Raw genomic sequence first — 25804 nt, 5'->3', positions numbered from 1 at the left:
CGGGAACGGTAATTAGTTTGATCCTATTCAACGTTGTTCACCAACACCGAAAACAATATACGGCAACGCAGAATAAAACAATAAATAGCACAATTTTTTGTTAAATTCTGCGTATTTGCGAAGTCTGAGAGTCTGGATAAAAATAAGTTCCTATTGGTAGAAACTGTAATTTATTTAAAAATATAAATTCTTTAAATTAAAATTATTTCCTAATTTAACAAATAGTCAGAATCAAAAATAATTAAATTGAAATATCACTGAAAGTTTTGTAACTAAAAATTTAAAATGTCGACATCCGAAGAATCATCACATCGAATAAATCATAATAGTGACAGTTTATTACTTCGACTAGACGATTCAGGTGTGGCAACAAGTGCTGATCTACCAAGTGGTCTAGAAGAAGAGGATATCGAATTTGATCCACGACCAGTATCATCCTCGTCATCTCTTGAATATAATCAACGATATTCAGCTAATACTGAACCACCTGGTGAATTTGAAGATGAGGATGAAGAAGATGTCGATGGTTTGCATCAACACGTTTCACAAAATGGTTAGTTGGCGGAATCTTACATTTTAGTTTCAAAATTTATGGAGTATAATGGTTCAAAAGGCACTCTTTTGTGTTCAACTCAAGAACCGACAATTTGAAAGTTAGCTATCTATTTTTTCTTGCAGAAATGTATCTGGGGAATAAAAAAACCTCTATCGTTTACTTTTTAACTTACTTTATACAAAATCTTAACTCTTAAAAAACCCACTTATTACGAATATACTGTCCAAAATATTCCTCTTTGAGATCCAAAATCATTATTCACTGATTTCCGAGGACGTAAATCTCAAATATTAAACTCACTGTATCTCTCGCTTACCTTGATGATCGAGTGTGTTAGTTCTACAGGCCAGTTGTATTCCCAAACATGATTATTTTTTAAATTTGCTTTGAAATTGGGGTCTAACAGGTCACTCCTAACGAAAATGATGTTCTGGTAGTAATCTTGGGATACATTTTAAGGAAACGAAAGATTTAGAACAATTTCAAGCCAATTGAAATTTCTAAATAAAAAGTCACCCGGAGGATTTCTTCGATCAGATAGTCCTGGTCGCATCTTTACAATAAAAAAGTTGCATCAAATTCTATAATGTAAATTTAATGCTAAAGAGTGCTTTTGAAACATGTAACTATTTCAAAATTTGGAACTTTAGTGAATTTGCTGTCAAATTTTTTCGCCTAGGTTTAAATTACCATGATAGCAACGATAATGAAGAACAGTATCATCGACATCGCCGGCATCATCGACATCGAAGTCACGGTAGTAATACAACAGTTGGTAGTAATTTAACATTTAAACATGCAGCACATTGTACAGCGAATACAATACGACAACATTATTACCCAGAGGGTGGTTGGGGTTGGATAATTGTGTTTGTGGCAATGATTGTGCAAATTTTAACACATGGATTACATTTAGCGTGGGGTGTTTTGTTAATTGAAACGTTAAAAAAATTCCCGAAAGCTAGTTATGTGGATACAGGTGAGAAAATATTTGGAATACATTACTTTTGACGATAAAGAGTTTATTTTATTTTTACATTTTTAATAAATTGGTAAACAATTAAATGTTCCAAAAGGGAACATAATCTCTTTATACGTGATATAAAAGTCATTTTTTCTATACGGAAATTCAAAGATGAGCTTTGAGCAGTCTTAACCTTTTAATGTCCTTTGATTATAAAATAAATAAATAACACAATTTTACTCATTGCTATGAATGGATGGATGTGTGTTAACACATCAGTGTCCTTAAATTACTCCCAAACTAAAGGAGTTTTATTTTTCAAATCATTCAAGTACATTGAAATAAGTTTATGAGCCATTTAGTCCTGTCGATAAAATGCAAATTTATAGGAATATCCAAATTTATATTATAGCCAATCAGCCAATCCTAATCACTGTCTCATCAAAAGTACTATGTATATTTACCTCAAAAGACTGTCAGATTCTATTTTGGTCTAGTTCTTAGTCAAATCATGCAGATGGATCTTGATTTTTGTGATTTTTTGTCTTGTGAATTTTGAACGTAATTCTTGTAAGACCAAATCCACGGCTAGTTTTTCTATTCACTCGATACTTACCCAGTTTACACTTGCACAAAGTTCAAACCACGGTAGAAGAGGAATTTTCTCTCAAAATATTCAAGAAGGTCTATTTCATCGCGGGAATATCTTTGTGTATCAAATGGGCTCTGGATTGAAACTGGCACACCTCAAGACACGGTTATTTATCTAATAAATAATCAATGTGTTGAAATAGAGGAAGAGGCGTGGAAGATGGAAAGCTAATAACAGATTAAGACCCCGGAAACAAGTTCAGTGGCAAATTTTTGTTGATATCCTTTGTTCGTGAACTAAAAAATGGGGTTTAACCACCGTTTTTCTGATATCTATCCACAATAAAGACTACTTACAGCTTCGTTTTTGCGACGTCAATGTGACCAATTTATCGCCTCATTAATTATAATTTTAATTGATCACACTGCCGCTCCCTGGATTCGAACCCACAACTTCCCTGTCAATAGTCTAACGAGAAACGAGTCGATTGTCATTTAGCTCGCCCAGCCACTGAGCCCGTGACTAACATTATACTATGTCAGCAGTATGTGTGCTCTGGACTACCTATCTCTACAAAAATAAATCTGGAAAAGGAATTCACTTAAATTCGTAGGCGCCACCCTATAAGTTCTTATAATAAATAACAATGCCTAAATAACTGTCTGGTAAACTAATTCCTTGATTAAAATTCACATCTGCGAAATAATGACTTAATTTGAATAATTAACATAATTATATGAGTTAAAACAAATAACAACTCGAATAACATTCAATAATTAGATGCGTATATTTAAATAGAATTATTAAATTGTTTTTAGAAAATCTAATTTCCAAATGATAATTTTTGTAATATGAACGAGGCTTTATACCAACCAAACATCTGACTTAATTAAGAAGTAAACCTATAATTTATTAAATCAATAATAAATTAAAAAGAAAAAATAATAATAAACTAAATTTAGATATTCATAAATTTTTTATGGTTATAAAAAAAATTTAACATCCTGTAATTTGATTTCAAATTATTACTTTGAGAGATGTATTTCCCATATACGTATAATAAAGGCTGTTTATTTTGAAATTCACCATTTGAGCTGGCAATTTTTGTTTGAAAACTGACAGCAGACTTTGTGTTTAGTTTTGTTTGCCAATGCATAATAAATAGACTCATGCGAGAGCAACGCTTGGAAATAATTTAAAAATTTTTATTAATTTTACTTAATAGACCTGTTGTTTACGTAATGGCATTCGTTTATTTTCTTTGAAAACATGTAAAGTCACTTGTTTCCGCCGATAAGCCAAAGACGGTTGAACACCTGGAATACAATATTCGCCGAGTAATAAATTGAACATCCAGATTCCAACATCTACGCGCATTCGACCAAAATAATATTCAAACACTAATGGCACTTCTAAAGAAACACCCGTTATTTAAGTAATACTGGTTGTATTCAATTTTTACTTATATAATGCTTTTAATATGTAGTTTTTATTAAAAATTGAATTATCTCAAAACTATACTTCTACTGAAGAATCTATCATACACGCATTCATGAAATCGGTTAAACCAATAAAATTACTGATTACGTCACCGTTGAGACTCTGTATATGTTGTCTTTATGTCCTAAGGGTCCGCGTCTTACATAATTCTGTAAATTCCAGGAGTGAACCGTTCTTTTTCACAAGACTCGTAAATATTTTGATTGCGACCCCACCTTCCAATTGAAAAATATACATTTTTGCTATTCTAACGGAAGTATATTCGAATAAAAAATGAAATATTGTTTTGCCTGACCTTCAATACGACGGGTTGGCCGTTGACTGACATCTTAAAAATTGAAAGCGATAGCAGTCTTGGCCGTATAGTCTTGACTTTGTCGTTGAGCAAAGTGTGTCAAATATGTTGGCAATAATCTAATGTACTAAGGTCAAGATAAGACTCTTGGTCTTTGTTTTACTCTTCACTTTTCCGGGTAATACCTTCTATAGAGTAAAATTATTCCTTGATAATTTCAAATTAATGAGCACTTTAATTTTTCTACAAATTATATAATCCTGGAAAAAACGATAAAGTATAATAACCTGCTTCCCCGCCTAACTTTTTATATAATGTCCATCGCTTCATTAAAACAATTTATTTAATTACCAGATATTCCAATTGTATTTGGACTACAATGATTTTAAAACAATACACTGAATTTTACTTTTTGAGAAAAATTTAACTAATTTAAAAAAGGTAACGAAACATCAAATGTTTTCTCTTTTCACATAGTAGTAGTAAAGACGGATAGTGATTATTTAATAGTCGACAGAAGTCTTTTGTTTTTACTAATTACAATTCTAATATAGTGACTAAAGAAGATATAAGTACTTTATATAAACATGTTTTCCGAATTGATTGATCGAATTAAACTTGTTTTAATCCAAGTAAATTAAATAATTATAAATAATTTAATGAATTTTCTCTTTACAGTTTCTAGAATCTATTTTCATATTTTGTTAAATTAAATTATTTATCAAAATTGAAAAAAAAAATTTTTTTAAGTATTAATAATATATTGAAAATTCAGATATTTTTTTTAATTTGTATTTTTTTAAACATTCACTTAAGAACCTCCGCATTATTTGAAGTTGGTTTAAAAAAGTAATAACAATAATAATCAAAGAAGGATGCTATATTAAATCATTTTTTTATGTGACAACTTTGATAACATTTTTAATTATCTGATGAAATTTTTTATTTAGTTTATATAGAAAAATAAAATTTATGTAAATTGTTTTAAATGACATACGAGTTATAATAATATAGACGCACGCTGCTCATATACACAAAATGTAGCCAGTCTTACTCTTATCCCATACGCAAATAATATATATTTTTTTAAATGGAAGTCATTTTTATATTTGTGAGAGAAAGTCATTAGTTACTTCGAAAATAGAAATGAGTTTCTTTTCTAATATCTTTTCCGTTTTGAGGCTAATAATATCAACTTTATAACATTATATATGTGTACCTATGCATGTGTGGGTACATAAAGAGAAGAGAAGCGATTCTTCCCCCCCCCCTCGAATAGCTCGTATCAAAAATGGAATGTGAAGAATGTAGATTTTATTAATTTAAGTGATTTCTCTATATTTTAAATTAAGAAAGAGCTAAAAAAAATCCAGCTTCTTTGACGATTAGATTACTATTTTTGGATATATATCCAGGATTGCTCCGAAATACTGCCTATTCGCACAGCATTTTAGAGGATATCTCAAAAACAACTGACTCAATCGTTACATGAACGCAAGTTTTTTTTTGTTTGGTAAATACTACTCTTTTATTCCAAGTTTCATCAATTTTAGTTACAAATTTTTTTTACCTATGGTTTCTCGATTGTACCTTTTAAAGAAATTTAAAAAAATTATGTCCCCGATTTGGATAAAATTAATTTTTCATTTTGGTCAAATTTGGAATCATTTTGGATCAAAAATCGCAAAAATTGGATTTTTTTACGCTTATTTTCGGAGATATCAACTAAAATCGTATATGACCAGGAATACTCCGTAGGCATTTTTTCAGTTCCCATACCCCAGAAACTTATCGCATAATTAACCTGTTTTTCGTGTCTCTGGATTATAAATGTTATACGTATCGAAAACATCTCTCGATTATAAATGGTATACGTATCCAAACATGCAAGTCATATGCTTATTTGACAATTTTTCTATACTATTTTAAGCGATTTTTCAAAATCTTTGAGTGAACCTTATCCTACGTAGTCATCAAATATGAAAAATAAAATTCCAAAAAAATCAAGTTTTGTCTCAGATTTGGATAGGAAACATTTTTTAGTATAATTTCGATTGCTTTGACGGTTTTACATCTGAGAGAACAAACTAAAAAGTATAAGCATGAAAAACTTAAAATTATTAATATATAACCCAAATAATGCCTGAGAAAAGTCAATATCATCGATAATTAAAAAAAGGAAATATGTTATCATAAACAAAGTCAATAAAATGTAAATTTTACCATGCCTCACTTAGATGTGAACGATTTGAATGTTTTTGACCTCAAAATTTGAAAACATCATGGATAGTAGTATATTTTCTTGATAAGAAAGCTATTGATATAAACCTCAAAGGTCATGTCCGTGACTTATTTTTTGTATTATATAAACTTTACTTTTAAAATTTATTACCGCCTATTTTTATCAAGATTCGTAGTTGATGATGATAAAAAACATTTTCGTTATTTTTGTTTTTTTGGCGAAACAAAAAAATAAACTTTATATAATGTTCATGTAAATTGTCGGGTACAGAGTTTTGATATATTTACACAATTTTTTTTTTTTTTTTAATTTCGTAGAATGCTTGGGTAATAATATGTGTGTTCAGATCATTAACCTTTGAAGTTATGATTTTTGATACAAATTCAAAGCCTTTAATTTGGCCCTGAAAAAATCCAAATTAATTCCATATTTATTACTTTCGAGACAAGCATGTATCAAACTTTTTGGATACTTGAATGCTAATTTTAAAACATAAAACGTGAAATATTGTGAAAACCGCTATAACGTGTATAAATTAATAAAATACGTGTTAAGTTGGTAATTCATGGATCAAAATGGTCTGTAAAAATCAACTTTGTAACCTTATCAAAAGAAAATCGGAAATGCTGGTGTCAAATTTATTTTAATGAGTTATGTATTGTGGGTGGCTGTAAAGGTCATTTTTTAAGTCTTGCATCTAAGGTGGTTTTGTGAATAACAAAAATGTACATGGTTTCCATGAAAACAGCTTATATGTTAAACTATAGTTATGGGTAGGTACTGTAAAACAACAAGTCAGTCGACATGGAGGGCTCACTATAAACAGTCTGTATGAAGAGTTCTCTACGAACAGTCAATGTGAACGGTGGTTATTACAGTGCAGAGCTAATAATGTCTTTTTGAATTATTTTAAAATATATTTGGAAATCAAGATTATAAATTCAAAGGAAGCACAGGACTGCCCTACGTTCTTAAATGAGCTGGCGGAACAAATGAATGTAAGCCTGGTATGGGTTTCGGAACACAGAGACATTCCAGGAAATTGTGAAGCCGGCGAGCTTGCTAGAAATGGCACAATGCTGTCGGACACAAGCATCAATAGGCCTCCGGGAGTACCGTTCGCGAATTTTAAGCTACTTCTTAAAGAGAATATGTTAAAAAGGGCCAATTGTAGATAGAGGGAGGAGCGTACTTGTGGTACTACAAGATAGATATGAGTACACCCGTAGCCGTTCCGAAAATCTTATATCCCTTCCAAGAGCCTCTGTTAGCAAAGTTGTTGCGGCTATTACAGGACCCTGTTTGGGCGGCAGGCATGCTGACAGTGTAGCACGACTACTGTCACAGTGGTGAGGAGAAGAAGACAATGTCTCATCTTCTCTGTCACTGCCCAGCTCTTGCTTTGCGGAGATGTACTTACTTGAGCCAGCCTATCTTTGACGACCTCTCCGACCTAAAGTCCGCCGACGTCAAAGTACTGCTTCTGTTCTTAAACAGCTCCAAATGGTTCATGGAGTAGTGGCCGGGAATGGGCCAACCATTTTTCGGTATCACAACGGTTTCTATTATCTAATTGTGTATCTGCTCGAAAAAAACATTTTTGTAAGTTATAGGTCAGATAGACCTAAAAATACAAAAATATCTACTTCTTTTAAGTTGACTCTTACCTTTTCCTTTTAAAATTAAGTCGCTCTGGAAACTGCTTGCAAAATAAAGTTTGATCCTGTCATAATAATGAAATATGTTGGTTTTAAATTTTTTCTTCTCCAAACTTTATTATTATTATTATTATTTATTCCCAAACTTTAATAATACAATACCTTTGTGTTTGTTGAAATACGTTCATCATTTTGTTAGAAGGGTAATTTAAATGTTAAAACATTATTAACTTGCTTTCATATCTTTTATACTGATAGCTAATGGGTAATATTCAAAGGGTATAATTAATTTTTATCGTATATAGTTTGCATTATACCTTATGCATAATAATTAGCGTTGATCGTTAGGTTAGTGACGTTAAAAATAATAATAATTATCCAAGAGGTGAAGAGAAATGCAAGAAAAATGTGGGGTTACTTTATATATACGAGAAAAAAAACTAGTATATTATAAACGTAATCGTTTGTAGTACAGTGGAATTAATTGAGTTCCTTGTGTAAAACTTGAAAGGTTGGACTAAAAATTAAAACAAAATTTTATTTAAAACATTTTATTAAAAATAAACAATAAATAATATGATGGTATATCATAAAATTAAATAATCCATAAAATACTGGTCGGCAATGCTTACTCTTTAGAGTAATTCAGTTCTGCAGGTAGAAGTAGGTACTTCCAATGAGTACCATTAATCTCATTTTGAAACATACCTCTTTTACTAAAAGTCACTCAGAGTAAATTTTTATGGTTTTATCTTTTATCATTGGACTTTATACTAATTTTTTTTTCTTTCAAGAAAATTTTTCCCATTATTAATACGCTTTAATTCGCTTGGTATGTCTCTATGTAACGGAATCTTTGAACGTTATTTTTTAATCACTTCAAAACGTCGGCTTGAATTGTACTAATCAAGGACCGATGACAATGCAAAAATTAAACAATTTTGTTAGATAATCCTGATCAGGATCTTCGAGAATTGACGGTTTACTAAAAAATATTTGATGGTGGAAGCGCAGATAAAAAATTCCATAATGTTTATAAATAATTAGCATAAAAAAACTGAAAAACACGATATACAAATAGCTGAAATAGTTAAAAAAAAAATAGAGTGATTAAGATAAAAAGTTTATCGTAAAAAAGCGTGGAGTGCTTTTTAAAATATTTTATAATGGCTCTACTTCTACAAATATCTATCAATAAAACAAATCTGTCAACAGACAACAAATTTACCCTCATTTTTATATTAGAGTATGTGTATTGATGGCTAACTCCTTCAATGAAAATTTGTCCCTAAATAAATAAAGTTAATAAAACTCAAAATAAAGTTTATAAGGCTTGAAATTGATTGATTTACGATGGTTTTTACTTGAGTTGATCGTTATAGGCGATATATTTGCTTATAATTCCAATGAATGTTGGTCGCTATAGCCGATTTGTCGTTATAGCCTATTCATTATAGTGTTCAAGTGTGTCTACTTAAGTTGACTTTTGGAAAACTTTTTTTATTAATAAACTTCACGAAAAAAGTTTTTCTTTTCAAAAATCTCTGCTTTCGAAAATATTAACATTCAGCTATTCACTTTTGACATCGAATGTACAGGGTGTCCACGAATTGAAAATATTCGACAGGAATATTAATGGTCGTTTAGAAATTTAGACCATTTAGAACAGGTTATAAGGGAAACGGTTCAAGAAATGAAACCCAAGATATGAAGGAGTGTATTTAAAGAATTTTATAAAAAAACAATTGCATGTATGGAACGCGAATCAACAATTGCACGCTATTATCGTTATAAACCAGTCATCATACTTCAAATGTTTATTTTCTAATTTGATTGACACATTTAATAAATGATAACAAAATAATTAATACAGAACATATATTATTCATACATTACATTACAAATACAATTACTATTGTTGACGTAAGTAACAACAATTATCTCTTGTTCGTTTTTGCCTCAACATATCTAATATACCTTCGCGTTCCATACATGTCATTGTTTCTTTACAAAATTCTTTAAATACACTCCTACATATCCTAGAAGTGATTTCTGGAACTATTTTCCTTATTATCAGTTCTAAATGGTCGACATTTCAAAACGACCATTAACATTCCCGTCGAACTTTTTCAATTTGTTTATGTCATCCTGTACATTCGATGTCAAAACGGAATATTTTCGAAAACATAGATTTTTATAAAGAATAACTTTTATTTTCGTACAACTAATTATAAAAATAAGGTCAACTTAAGTAGACACGGTGCATATATGCTTATATAAGGATTCGGCCAGGACCTCGTCGTTATAACCGGTATCGTTTTAACCATTTTTGATCGTATGTATAAATTCGCGTCAGTTTCAAACGCTGTTTTATTATCAATTCAGGATTAGTTCTCTGTTTTTGCACCATTTTTCATATAATGACAATTAACTAATTAGCGACCATGTTGCCCTCGTGTGTTTACATGCCATCTACAAACGATCAATTATCAATTGGTACATTAAGGTGGTAGGTTATTATTTCACATAAAACAGTACGGAAAGAAAGAATTTTTACTTCATTACTTAGAAAAACTTGTATATGTTTGTTTTTACACATTATTTTCTAGTTTATATGTTTCCTTTTTGTATATTTGTTCATAAGTAATATATATATATAGATGGATATTATTTTAAAATGACTTTTTTGTATCAGTTTTTCGACTGATAGAAATAGTTTTTGAGAGGAAAACTTTTTATCAACAAACATCTTAGATATATATTATGATATCGAAATAGTTTGGTGAATACTACACATCAACGAAGAACTAGGTTAAACAGCTATCGAATTGTTTCTTCAAAAGAAGCATGTAAGGTAAATAAATGAATACAATGGTATATTTTCAACAACTATATTAAAAACCTGTTTTTGTGATTTTTTTAAATTATATTTCCTAGAGTGAAGAAAAGGAAATAATTGTTCACTTCTTATGTGAGTATTGGACTATCAATTTCCAATTTCTAAAACGTATCCTTGTTTTCCTAACAAACTGGAACCGTTCAACTTTTTTCACCAAAAAAATAAATCGTATATAGAATTATTATTAAAAAAAATTTTTTTTATTGTTTATGATACTGCATTATTTATGCGAAAAAATTGAAAAGCATGTAATTAAAGTCATATTTGACATCGTTATTTAATTTCCGATTCATCATCTTCTATGAAATTTGTACTAAAAACTATTTTCTTTTGTTCTAATTTTTCTAGTCTTTAACTTTTCCAAAACAGAATTTCCTAATTATCCTTAACCGAGAATGTTTTCGACATACATTTGATAAAAGAGAGTCAGTGACTCAGTTTACATATAATTAGGGTCCACTTTAATATTACCTAACGTACGTTATTATTCTGTTTTTCTAATACCCTTTTCTGGATTTAGAAAAGAATAGACCGAAAAAAAGTTTGTAATAGTGTCACATTTTTGAATGCAAGGAACCAACAAACTTGTAATTACAACCATACTCCGGGTCTATAAAATTTTGGTCTATTTTTTCCGGGTCTATTTTTTCCGATTACCCCCTTTTGTATAGAAATAAAAGACTGCCGGGAAAAAGCTGTTACAATTGCGGTAAACAAACCCTGGTCTCTATGTGTCCAGCTGGTAAAATAGAATCTTGGAAAAAAGGTATTACTAAAATATATTTTCATTTTCGTATCTCACTTTATCTACTTGTAAGTATAAATTCTACTGAACTATATAAAATATTGTCTCCCATTAAATTAGATATTTCAGTTTATAATTCAAGAAGAGCGCATACTATCTATATTTTGTTTTGTATCCACAATGAAATTTATTATGAAAATAATAAGTCCAAATAAATTTTACAGTTTTTATAAGTTTTAAGTTTGAGAAAGTCGTAAAGAAGACGCAAATATAAATTATTTTTCAATAATAATGCATTCGAAAATACTAAAACTAAATATTTTGCTACTTTAATCAAGTTTTTAAATATAAAAAAATCTTGTCAACATGTAATTATAGTCCGGGGTGTGGCCTTTTAGGTAGTGTTTCTACGCCGAACGATTACCATATTTTTCAATAGGTCTCGAATAACTAATTAGTGAGCCAAGCGTCAACTAACGTACCTTCGGTATATGTGGGATTGGAAGGTTGTGGTATTGATAAAAAAGAAATTTTCATAAAAAATTGACATCATACTAAGCCAAAAATAAACCTTCAACTGCCTCGTAAAGGAGGGATCACTTTCGCAACCTCCCGCAATCCCAATTACCGCTACTTGAGCAGCTGACGGTCAGTTCATTTATTTTTATTTGTCATATATAAGATCAACAGTCGATGCCAAACTCAGCCGGCTTGCAATACTTTTCTATTTACAACGCTATTTCCCAGATATTATTAGTTGCCGATGGAAAAGAAGGATCGACATTCGTTTTCTACGTTGTAAATCTGAGAGTCAAAAAAAGCCAAAAATCTAAAATATTAGGTAAAAATTTAATTTAACACATTTAACCACCCTTCCCCTCCATGGACTTATCGTAGGGGGAGGAGTGATAATATCATTTTTCCGTTTTTGTACTTAATCTTTGTTACTTTAGTCAAGTTCAAAGCTCCCATAAGAAACTTGTTTTGTACTACATAATTTGTGTATGTTCAGACATAAATATGAGTTGCGGTCTCATTTTAAAATTTTGTTCTGTTACTTTTATCCATACTTACATGTTTCTTAAGCCATATCATCGCATTTCAAATCTTCTTGTTTTAGATTTACTAGCCAAAGTGGCTTGTATAAGCTTTGTAATATCCGAAAAATACTCATTTCAAGCAAAAATTCATCTGAGAATTTTTGACTTTTTACACCAGAGATACTCAAGTCCTACCAGAACCAAAGTCTAGAATGAATTTGTTTTCTTACTGTCTCACTTTAGTATCCTTTCAGTGTAACTTTTACGGAACTAAATAAAATAATACCACCGATTAAAATATATATTGCATTATAATTCAAGGAGAGTGCATACGGTTTTTTAGTCTTATTTGTTTCCACAATATAAAGTTTATTAGGACGATAATAAGAAGTTCAAATCAATATTCTCGTTACAATTTTTATTTATTAAGTTTGACAAAGTCGTTAAGAAAACACAAATATACTTAATTTTTCAGTAGTAACGTATTCAATGAACTAAACCATTTTTATTACATTCAAAGAAAAATAAATATTTTATTGGCTTATATATCTATATATGTATTGGATATGTCGATATAATAATAGATTTTCGATACATTTAATTCAGATTTTTTCCTTTTTATCGAAGTTCCTCTACAAGGGAAATGCGTTGTTGGTTTTGAAAAAAATTCCTTCGAATGTTCGTTGAGTATCCTACCTCGCAGATGTTGAAAATAGCCGTGAAAATTTAAGCACGTACTCAAACGGTCACAATTATTGTCCGATAGAAATAAAACTTTGATATCCTCTTTTTTTTTAACAAGAAAGGATAATATTCCTAAGACAAAATTTTCTTAATTTTCGCAGGTGCTGCGTGACATATTTTATTTTTGTTACAATCGCAACAGTAGTAATCATTATCTTGATGTTTTTCTTTCACTTATTTTCTCCAGTTTTTTTTATGTATCGACAATGTTATCACAATTTCTTTCACTAAATTTGGGATATGATTGAGGAGAAAATTTTTATTAGTACATTAAACTTTCATCAAAGAATTTTTTCTAAAAAAAATATTTGTTTAAAGGTTTTTTTTTTTGCATACACATGTATAATAAAGATACTTTTCAATACATCCGACTAAAAAAAATGTGACAAATCTAATTTCCGATTTGTGCAATATCCCAGAAATGTACTTAGCAGTTAAAAAAATTATCGAAAATTATTAAATAGAACATTTCGTTTTCGATAGGGAAAAAATGCTTCATTTTGACGACATTGTACCTTTTGTCACCTTCAAACCGGTTGTGAAAGAATGAAACCTAAAATTTTCTAGGGACCATTTTTGAACTTTCACATGGATGCCCAAATCGACGAATTTTCACTAAAAACAGCAATCAAATCAGGGCAAGAGTTATTAAGGGTAGATACTTACCATTTTCTTTGTTGTCTATCTTTAGAATCAATCGATCGATTTCATTCTTTTTATCATGGTGAATAGGAAATTATAATAAAAGTACACATTCTGCCAGAAATCGAACCACGAACCCTTCACTCTCCTTTTGAAAGATGATACCCATAAGCTACAGAAATGTTCTGAGAATGTATCGAATTTTTTACTTCATATATTCCCTATTTACAAAGACTAAGAATTTCGTTTTTTTTCTCGGTGTACCGAATTGACTGTAAGTAGAAAAAGCTAGTTGTAATACAGTGCTATCCTTTTACTTTCTAATTAGACTGAGTGTAAAAAGTACATGGAATGGGATATAAAAAGAACAAGGTTCGTATGAACTAACCACATTTATTAATTGATAAATAATAGACAACATGTCGTGTTTTAATGTCATATATTTATACATTATTGACATGTTGAACATAAAATAAATAAAATTATTATCATGTTTAAATAATTGTTTCTTAGGGCTATCATAAACGAACATGTTAATAAAAAGAAAGAAAAGTTCAATGAGCAAATCCTCTTCTTTTTTGTGTATAATTTCAGATTATTTGAGTTTAAATTTAAACTCATTTAGTAGATTAATAACACAAGTATGTCCTGATACGTTTATTTAGACCTACGGGCTGAGCCATTTTAATATATTATGGCTAAATACAATTGTTCTACGTAAGGGCATATTAGATGGTTCTTTAATACTTTATTCTGGTACATTTTAATTCTGATTTTAATTTTTGACGCAGATTTAATAAATTAAATTGTTAATTCTTGGCCCCAGTAAGACCGTACTGTTTTCCGTAGAATAAAAATTTGTTATGAAAAACTAGAGTTCCCATTCTGAAGAAAAAAATTTATATGGTAGGGCCAAGGTTGGTTGGAAACCAAGACTTTGGTTGGCTTCCATCAAACTACCCATCACACTCTTTTGTTAAAGTTAATTCTTGATTGGTTAACTTCAAAACAAGCTATTAGCCATAATAGATTAAAATAGTTCACATAGTTGTCTTTTTGAGTGGTATAAATGTCTTCGTCGAATTATTTGCAATATTATTTCCATCAATACAAAAACATTTAATAACAAATCAACTAACAGGTAAGAAAATGTAATTTTAAATAAAAATCAAAATTATTCGAATCAATTTTGTGGCTTTATCTGAATACGGTTTTAGATGCCTAGCCTATAGTGAATTTTATTAGTTTATCTAAAAAATAAGAGGACGTAATAGATAATTTTAAAAAGATTAAACATTACAATGCTGTCCGTATAGAACAGTCCCTAGATATTATATTTTTTTAAATCTAAAATCTAATGAAAATCTGCCAATAACATTTAATGAATTTATTTCATTTAAAACAAAATTATTGTTTGTCAATCATAATAACATTATTTCTAAACATGTTCTATTACTAAATATTGCTCAGCAGCATATCCCTGGTTATATTTATCTACAAAAGACACAGCTTCGTGTCATTTCTTACAAATGGAAGATGAAAGAACATCTGGATTTTAAAATATAATATCAAATTCGTGCACTAGAAAAATTTAAAAATCCATGAATGATTTTTAAATACAGCAATCTTTATTGCATAATACGTAGAGTATTTAAAGAACAGCAAAATCTAACATTGGATTTGCGTAATAATTATCAACGAAAATTTTGTTAACGCGTTCTTAACAAGATTATATTGAAGATACAGGGATAATTTGTACATAATAATACACATGAAAAACAAAACTTCCTCCAAATTTTAATGGTATAAAATTATTAGTTAATTTAGCCATGCATAGAAACTTTATCCCAAAATTGTTTCCTTCAAAAACAGTGCAATTTATATATATTTTTATTTTTTTATTCCGTATAATTTTGTGTATCGTCTAATCAAGTTTCGGTTTTCATGTGTTTCCATTTTTTTCGTATATTTTAGAAGGGAGTCACAATATATACCTAAAGAAAATTTCCATTTGTCGAGATTATTTACTGTTTCGACATTTTCAAACCTCCATCTTTGGAATTTTGCATATCGTGTTTTCAGTGAATAACTGCATAAACAACAGACGCCTACTACCGAATTTGCCTCATTTAAATTGTAAAACAAGACTTAACTTATAATAGAATTAAAATAGCATTGATTTAAAAACGAAGAAACTATAAGATTTCAAAGATTGTTGTCCGTCTCTTTCTTTCTAAACGGAGTTTTATAAGAACGCCACTTATAGTACATCTCCTCTTTGTGTAATAAGTAAGTTCATAATTAACTAATTTCTAAATACTTTCTCTATCATGTACGTAAAGTTATTCTACATCTTTATAATCTTCATCTTAAGTTAAACAATATGTAGTTTTCCTTGCGCTTCCACCAAAAATATTTCTTTAATATTTTATTAGTTTCTCTAAAAGTAAAGTTACAGGTTTTGTGATTTGAATGTTATTTTCCAAAAATATTATTTTACTTCCAAAACCTGTGTTTTACTTGAAATAATTTATTCAGTTATAATTGGTACTATTAGAGCAAAGATATAGTAGATAGGTATAATTCTCTAAAATGAAAATTCCCATAAAACAACGATATTTTCAATTTTCGAAGATGTGTGGTATATTTATTTCTTATCCTAAGAAAACAAGTATCAATCTTCTATGTTTTTCCTTTCTTTTCACTGTTTATGTTTGGTATTATATTTTCTTTTTACGCGCAATAAAAATGTTTATATACATTAAGTATAAAATGCGTTTTACCATGTGAAAAGTATTATATAGTGCGTATGTGATCCATGTGTATGTTTCTGTCCACATATATGTATAATAAAAGTTTGTTTTTACATAGAAATTTATAGTGAAAATCACTTATAATGTAACTTTACAAAGTTTTTAAATTTTCAAATAAAAATACTTATGGATATCTTTGCATGTAAGTCAAGTGCAGAATAGTTTATTTAAAAAGTTGTTAAGCCCTGAAAGAAGGAAGTTTTTATATTCCAAGACTGCAGCTTAAATGTTCCAAAATTAATTTCTTATAAAAATTTGTATCGCAGAATCTGCGTTAACTAAGCGAATTCTGTCAGAGATTGAAAAAATAACACATTTTTCTTAAAATCAAATATTTTATTTTAAATTTTTCAAGAATTTTTATTTCGAAAACTAAGCGTCTAGAAAAAAAATCAAAAAATACAAAAATATGTTTATTTTATTTAAAAAAATTATTCACAACTTTTTACTTTCCTCCATTTCCTTTGGAAATTCACTAACAAACACAAGTATGGCTAAATTTTTAAAGTTTTCAAGAAATTTTCTTCTATAACACTAATAATTAACTACAGGCAGAAAAAGGGTAATAAATAATCAGCTCATTATACGATTTTATGGATATTATTCAAGAATCGCTCCGAATTTTCTAGAATAATTTTATAACAAAAAATTGAAAAATTTTGGTTTCTTAGACGAAGTTTGTATATTGACTAAAATCGTATACAAAGGGCAGCAATACAAACTATTACTTCAGTCATACGTCATTAACTTCGATATAAAATTTTCATTGTTTTGTAACTAGGTAAGATCCAAAAAAGCTTTGTCCCAAGGATCGTTTTGAAATAAAAGCTTTCCATTGCAGGAAATATGCCAAAAAATATTCATAGATTATTGTTTTTTTTCTTTTTTCAAAATAATTCAATGTTATAAATTTCATCAAATTCCAAAATTCAAATTTTTTGTGATTTTCTCAGTTTTTTCTACCATAAAGAAAATTGTAAAAATTCTAAAGCATTCTTTTGTATTTGATTTGGATAAAAATCATTTTCTAGAGTTATTTTAAAATACCAAAATCAAATTCCTTTGACATTTAAACGAACAACTTCTAAAATTTAAATCCTATAATAGTGATATCTCTGAAAAATTTCAGCTGACATCTCAAAAATTTGTCGTTCAATCGCCAAAAGAAATCTATTTTAGTTTATACAAAAGGTTTGATGTAAATGGGCCATGAAATAAATTGAAAAGTAAGAGCATGCAAATGGGTAATGTTCACACCGTTAAAAAATGTTATCCATTCTCTCCTGATTAAATTCTGAAATAAGTACGTTATAATCGGCTCAAACTATATTTACATTATGAAATAAATGTTGAAATGAAAAAATAAAATAAAATAAATAGCATTCGAAATGTAATATATTTCGAGTTGTGATTGTGCAGTATTCTGTGTTTAATATTCTGGATTTGGGTAGAAATTATGAACAATGCAATTCAGATAAATTAAGTAGAGATAAAAATTTATGAACATAATTGGTTTATTCGAAAATGTTTTATGATGACATGAAAATGTAAATTAATGTTTAAACCAAATTTAATTGAGGTAAAAAAGAAAATGGAGATTTTTAGAATGTAGAACAAAGATTTTCTCATGTAGATAACAATTTTAAGTACTTAAGTTATAGGTTTTTCGAAATAGTATGTATATATGCTATACATATCACATGAATGAAATAAAGTCTCTAGTAAAACAAATTCAGGGTTAAATTACATATATCAATTATGTAATTGATTCACAACAGCCAAAACTAGAAAAAACAAAAAATTATCTAGACAATTTCGGAACGGGTTTTTTTGTAAAATGATATTAAAAAATGAAACCAGGAAATTAAGTTTCTCTTTTTCTGATTTGCCATCCAAGATCGGGAACACGTGCTAAAAATAACTATAACGGAAACAATAAAAGCTAGAAGTACTATGATTTATTATTTTACAAATAATTCTTAAGGAACAAAACATAAAATAAAACCTTATTAGAAATTTGCATTGGAAATGGTAAACTTTTTTTATCACTTCAGGTAAAGATTTTTCTTTGCACGAACAGAAAAGTTTGATTTTTGAAAATCTCTCGAAGTATGTAAAATTTGAACGTTTAAAAAATCTTATTAAATAAAGTCAAAGATATAGATTAGTAACGCCATTGCTCGGTATCATCACAGAGATTACATATACCTACAACTCTGTTTTACCTAAAAGAGACAGGCAACAATCTTTGAATGCTTATAACTTCTTCGTTTTTTAAACAATTTTAATTAAGGGCTGTAAGACAGGAAGGTTGCTTTGTTAGATGATGAATACATACTTAAACTTCGTGAGTGGCTTCCTTTTGGCGTGTCTACCGAACTTCTCTCTACGACAATTTTTCGAAAGTGCTTCGTTTTAAAACGAGCATGATAACGTCATATTTAAGCTATCGATCTCAAAAACGCAGCAAGGAATTTGTCGGACACTATGACCACTCGATAACTTAAGTATTTTTGTTTTCTGAATTGTTTAAAAATTATTAATGTTATCAAGTGATCATAGTGTCCGACAAATTTCATGCTGCGTTTTTTCAGACCGATAGCTTAAATATACCGTTACCATGCTCATTTTAACGCAGCACTTTCGAAATAAGTCATAGAGAGAAGTTTGGTAGTATCGCCCAAAGGCAGCCATGCACGAAATTTTTTTTTTTAATTTGCACCGATTATTTCATAAAGTGTAAAATCATAATAAAAAACAAAGTCATGGCTTTTTTACCTCTGTAAAATAAAAATCTCTTGTATTTTTGCAAATTTTGATTGATGAATTAAAACTAATTTGTTTTAATTTACGATGTGCTAAATTTTCTCCCTATGACGCCAGCATTCTTCTGCAACGACTGAATCTTATGGGTATTTTAGACAACTATTCAATATTATTTTACTAATTTCAATCCCGATTGATTGAATGCCAATAAATATTATTACACAGATAATACGTAAAACTAAAAAGTAATAAATTTACAATAAATTTTAATACTTTTAAATTAACCTAAATTAACGTTATAAAAACGGAAATACATACATCTATATTATTTCGTTTCTAAATCAACATTTCAAATTTCGTATTATTTACTTATGTATGAAGAATTTACTAACATTACATTTATACCATAACATTGAAATTCAAGAACATTTTGAACATATCCTGTTCCTGAGTTGTGTTGTGTTGAATCGGAATCAAAACGAAAGATTTGGCGCCTTTAGTTAGATAAAGACGTTTTATTCATTATAATAGGTTGGCTGATAAGTCCCCGGTCTGACACATAAATGGCGTCGCTAGTATTAAATGCATATTATTTTTATATAGTACCAACCTTCAAATGATTCGTGTCAAAATTTGACGTCTGTAAGTCAATTAGTTTGTGAGATAGAGCGTCTTTTGTGAAGCAACTTTTGTTATTGTGAAAAAAATGGAAAAAAAGGAATTTCGTGTTTTGATAAAATACTGTTTTCTGAAGGGAAAAAATACAGTGGAAGCAAAAACTTGGCTTGATAATGAGTTTCCGGACTCTGTATTTTTTCCCTTCAGAAAACAGTATTTTATCAAAACACGAAATTCCATTTTTTCCATTTTTTTCACAATAACAAAAGTTGCTTCACAAAAGACGCTCTATCTCACAAACTAATTGACTTACAGACGTCAAATTTTGACACGAATCATTTGAAGGTTGGTACTATATAAAAATAATATGCATTTAATACTAGCGACGCCATTTATGTGTCAGACCGGGGACTTATCAGCCAACCTGTTAATATTATTACTTTATACTAGAAAGATATATTATTTATGTTTACAACACTTCAAAACAAAGTTATTCATATAATATGTGTGTAAGTAATATAATGATTATTGTGATTGAAATAATATCGTAAAATATAATTTGAGTGAAATAACATTATTTATAGTTTATTTATTATATATTGAAATTCAATTTTATTTGTTTCATATTAATGAAAATTACTTATATTCTATCGAAAAAGAATTTTTCATACATATTTTTTAATTAACAAAACAAACAATTGACTTAGTTAATTGTTGAAATATCGTGTAAAGACAGTATTGATTACGCAATCGTTTGTTTTTTACGTCAAATAAGCAAAGAAAGATAGCCAAACATACATACATACATGTCATTTACACTTATCTGATATTCCCATATAAGACATACTTTAAAATTTGCGTTCTCACGGATAAACAGTGATGTTTACGAAAAAATGTCTCAAACAAAAGTTGTTCATCTCGGTTTACAAGATGGGTCCTTTATGTCCTGAGCATGCTATAAAAATTTCAGCTTGATATCTTGTATCGTTTTTGAGCTAACGTTGACAAACAGACAGATGGGCAGGCAACCGAAAAGGGATTATTTAGGTGATTTTATGAACACCTACACCAAAATTTTGATCGTAGCGTCAATATTTTTAAGCGTTACAAACTTGGGACTAAGCTTAAAATTCGATGATATATTCCATAAATACATGGTATAAAAATGAATATACAGCTTGCCAACCATCGCGTTAGCCATGTAAAATATATGAAGTGAGAAAAGTTTTTATGGACGTTCTTACGTATAAGACAAAGAAAGAGTTATAGTCAGACAATGTATAGTGTTTGATTTGACGAAGACGACTGACCGGCTGACACGCCAACAACTAATAAATAATATGATTGCGCTCGCATCACACACAATACATTGTCTGAAAACTCTTTCTGTGTTTTATACATAAGAACATCCATAAAAACTCTTCTTACTTCATATATTTTAAATGGCTAACAAGATGGTTGCCAAACTGTATAATGACGAAATAAACGCTAGTAACTTGTTTTAGTAGAAGTATAATTTTGTAGAATCTCGTTACTTTTTACGAAACAAAAATAATTGAAGAAGGAAGAGATATATATAGCTATATTACCCTGGTAAATAAGTTGCTTAGAAAGCTGGTCAAGAATATTTTCGTCAAAAAAGAGTTTTTTGATCCAAGAAAGACATTGCTTGTTGACGAACCTTATATAGTAAATAAATGGGTGAAGGTCGACCCTAATTCGGAGCTTAGAACATTATAAATACTTTATCTATTAAAAATTTATAAATTTTTTGTGGAAACATTTTAGATAAAACCTAAAATCATATCCAGAATTTTAATGCAAAATTATTTATTATAATATAAACAAAATCTTTATCTATATATTCTGACTCACCCAGTGACCCCAAGTACTTTTGAATCTCGTTATTTCGATCCCTTGAAAATCCTTTTTTTTTAAATCTATTAACTGGCTGAATATTAATGTTATTTTTCTTATTTTGTTACAGGTATGGTATTACAACATGATATCCTAAAATACGTAAGAAAAAATGTACATTTAAAAACACATGTGTTTTTTTACACACTTCTTTTATTATTATTCAATATCAATATAGACCAAATAAACTATATTATTTAATTTAGTTTCTAGTTTAGTTCACTAAAGAAGTTATGTGATTAATTTATAGCTTAAGGGATTTATACATTAGTTTGTAATATTTTTATAATATAAATTTTACAAATTATACACTATTGTAAAAATAGAATTCTCTTCATGGAAATTAATTAATTAACTTGTCTTTTTTTATTTCTCAAATTACTATATCTACTTGGTGGACTTACTAATTATGGAAGCATGAGCCTAACAATAAATGAAAGAAATTTGATAATTATCAAATAGCAATGAGACAGAAATTCTTATGTGAAATTTAATGATATGCCTAACAATTTTTATCTCAACGAGAATTGTCGAAAGTGAGATGACCTCTTCTCAATATCCGATAAATTAAAAACTTGAAAAAAAAAACCGTTTTTCTTATTATTGTGTTGCATTAGAAGCGAAAAACTTTTTTAAATCACCCTTGGAAGCGTGAAAATAAAAGGCATTAAACCAGTTGCTATTTTAAAGATATATAAAAAAAAGTAGTCAGCTATGGGGACTATAGATGGAAGTGAAAACTTAAAACTTTGAAATAACTGGCTTTTGGTGTGGCCTTCGACCTGGCTGGTCTCTTCGGTAGTGGAGCTCGCTATACCTATTCTCAATACCTGAATAATAAGAAATAATATCTCAATACTATTCAAAAAGCTGTTCACAATTCTAAATAAATATGATGGAGCACAAATAAATAAAACTATTCAAATACATAAATTTGAATAGTTAGATGTAATGTAATATATAATTTATATGCGTTTCCACCATTTATTTCATGCGTTTTAAATTTTTGGTGAGGAACGCTCAAAAACATTTTGTAGTGGAACGAATTGTGAATCTAAATCATCTTCGCATACACTTGAACACAAAAAATTTCATCAAAATCGGTCCATCCGAATTCAATTACAAACACCGATGAGTTCCATGATTTTTGTTCTCTCCAAAAATGTGCACAACGTATCAGTTTTCACTTCAAAAAACAAACTGTGATGAATGATGGTGAGTATATTAACATCAGTCAGTAACTTAAGGTAGTACCAGCATGAAATCACTTTTCGACAGATTTGGCCGAATTTTTTTTCTCGGGTTTATAATAGCTTTATTTATGAATTCCTAAAATTTCATAATTTTTGACCGTTTAGATCGCGAGATATTTAAAGACAAAGTTCGCGATTTTGAGGGTCATGTCCCATTTAAAGCATGTAAAATGTCCGGTCTCTCTCCTATTTTTTATGATATTATTATATATGGAGGAAAAAGTAGAAAAAAATGTTTATACAATACAATTCTAAAAAAAAAATTTAGAAATTAATTTTCACTTTCGAGATATTAATTTTGACGTAAATTGACCGAAATTGGGACGTTGGCATAATTATTTCCCATTTTAAACGGTCAAAATTTCTGAAACTTTGGGAATTAATAGTAAGCATTATTAAATTCTTAAATTTAATTTTTCGTTAAATTCTGTCGAAAAAAAAATTGTACCATTGCTTTAACATAGAAACTGCAAATACCATGCTGGAACATCCTTAAACGGCTCGTCAATTATTCTTCAGTTCAACACATATGGCCAAAGAATAATCTGATTCAGGCTGTTCTTAGCGTACTCGTATTATCGTAGGTACAATTCGGAACCGTATCAACAGTTCCCTTAGTATAGAAGTCCGCAGCCCTACCAATCCGCTGCAGCAACTGTTGAGAATCACTGCAAAATAAAAAAAATTTTTTGTTACTCATTTTATTTTATAGCTATATATAAAGAGTACCTATATTAAAATTTTGCCTATTAAAATCATTGACTTGAAAATAGAAAAACTTTCTTCAACGCCCGATAAAACGAGACTTGACATAATCTGAGGCTCTAAAAATTGAAGAAACTATTTTGCGCCATCGAAATTTTTTAAGAAGAAAGTTGCTAGGATAAGCATATTTATTAACGTTTAACGGAAATTCCATTCCAGATAATAAAAATTCACTTCCTTGAGTAGGTCTTAAATATTTTATTTCATATTCTTCATAATAAAAACAAAAAAGTTTTTGTAAATCTTTTTATAGGCTCTTCTATTTATGTGGTCTCAATTCAAATTAATTTTGATACAATTTTTGATATATATTTATTTTATTAGTATTTAATAACATCATAAATAAACCTATAATGATATATCATTATGACCACATCGAATTGTTAGTTTTGTCTTTCCACTGTAAGATTTTGGGATTTCATGGGCAATAAAAACAATCGGTCTGTATTATCAAATATTATATGTCTCTAAATAGGAAAACATAAAAACCGTAATTGTATATAATAAAACTTTTAAGAAAATATATAAAATCAAATTCAAAAAAATAGACTAGAAAATAGTGCCACTGATGTTTTTCATTTATTCTTTAGATAGAAATACAAATTTTTCAGAAACTCGTTAATCCTAGCTACAAACTTGACAAGCATACTCGATCAATCTTCTTGTAAATGTCTTCTAAATTTTCTATCGAAACCACACGATACAAGCAAGTATGCTTACACAATTTCCGTGCATAACGATGATCTCACATGACCAGACGCTTACTTCAGAGCAGGGTTCGAGGATATATATCAATGGATATATATCATGATATATATCCGATATATATCACGTGAATTTTTATGATATATATCAATACAAAAATGATTTTAAAAAATTTAATATTATTTAGTAATTTCTGGCTCTTGTTACCGTATTTCTACTTCCCAAATTTTGATGGCATTGGAGTAGAGTTAAAACCTACTAATACCAAACTCAAATCGTGTCGTGTCAGAAAAAGTTCGTTACTAAAGAGTAAGTTTAAGTAAGATTCAGAATCAGAAGATGATCCAGCTTTATCTTCCTTGCAGTCAAACCAAGCATAATTATGAAACGACAATTTTTTTTTATGTGATAATTAACAATTTATTACGAATGACTGATGACTGATTTGATAATTAAAAGGCTGATTATACTCTAGAAGTATTATTTGTAATGTTTATTGTTTTGTTGCCTGAGTGTAGGTATGACCATAGACTGATAATTTATAAAATTGTTTTTTGTTTTCAAATTGATTGTTATTTATAAAAATTTTGTTATTTTTAATTGATTTTGCTTTTGATCTAGAAGAATATTTTATGTTTTGGTTTCATTTGTCTGATTTGAAGTGCCAAAGTAAATAATACCTTTAAAACATTTTAGTTTTTTTTAAATATCAAAATTTTGATATATATCGGATATATATCAAAAATATCCGATATTTTGATATTTATAATAAATATGGGATATTTTCGAACCCTGCTTCAGAGACCTTTTACCTTGCCAAGACGAAAATGTGTAACCAAGCCAAGATGAAAAGTAATTAGTAAACAATGCTTAAAAAAAGCAAAAATATTTTTTAACCTTATTTCACTTGTAATACCATTTAATTGAACAAAATAATTCACTGATGAGAGAAGCTAAACCATCCAAAAAACTGGCCAGAGTTTGCACAAGTCTGCAAAATTTTGGCACAGATTCAAATTCAATCATTTCTCAAATAAATTGTGTAGTAAAAATTTTCTCGCAAATTTTTCAATAGGCATTCCAGTTTACT

The 25804-nt window shown here is 28.9% G+C and overlaps 1 protein-coding gene across 1 annotated transcript in view; it reads left to right on the top strand.

Annotated features, from left to right (window-relative positions):
* Positions 1-273: 273 nt before the first annotated feature.
* LOC123301181 (monocarboxylate transporter 10-like) overlaps positions 274-25804 on the top strand; it is a 40719-nt gene continuing 15188 nt past the window's right edge. The window contains exons 1-2 of the mRNA XM_044883915.1: positions 274-553; positions 1236-1535. Coding sequence (XP_044739850.1) covers positions 286-553; positions 1236-1535 — 568 coding nt within the window. The 5' untranslated portion in view covers positions 274-285. The remainder of the gene's footprint in view (positions 554-1235; positions 1536-25804) is intronic.

The sequence above is a fragment of the Chrysoperla carnea genome, chromosome 5, assembly GCF_905475395.1.
Source record: "Chrysoperla carnea chromosome 5, inChrCarn1.1, whole genome shotgun sequence".
NCBI lineage: Eukaryota > Metazoa > Arthropoda > Insecta > Neuroptera > Chrysopidae > Chrysoperla > Chrysoperla carnea.
The sequence above is the reverse complement of the archived record's forward strand: the minus strand, read 5'-3'. Positions and strand labels throughout refer to the sequence as shown.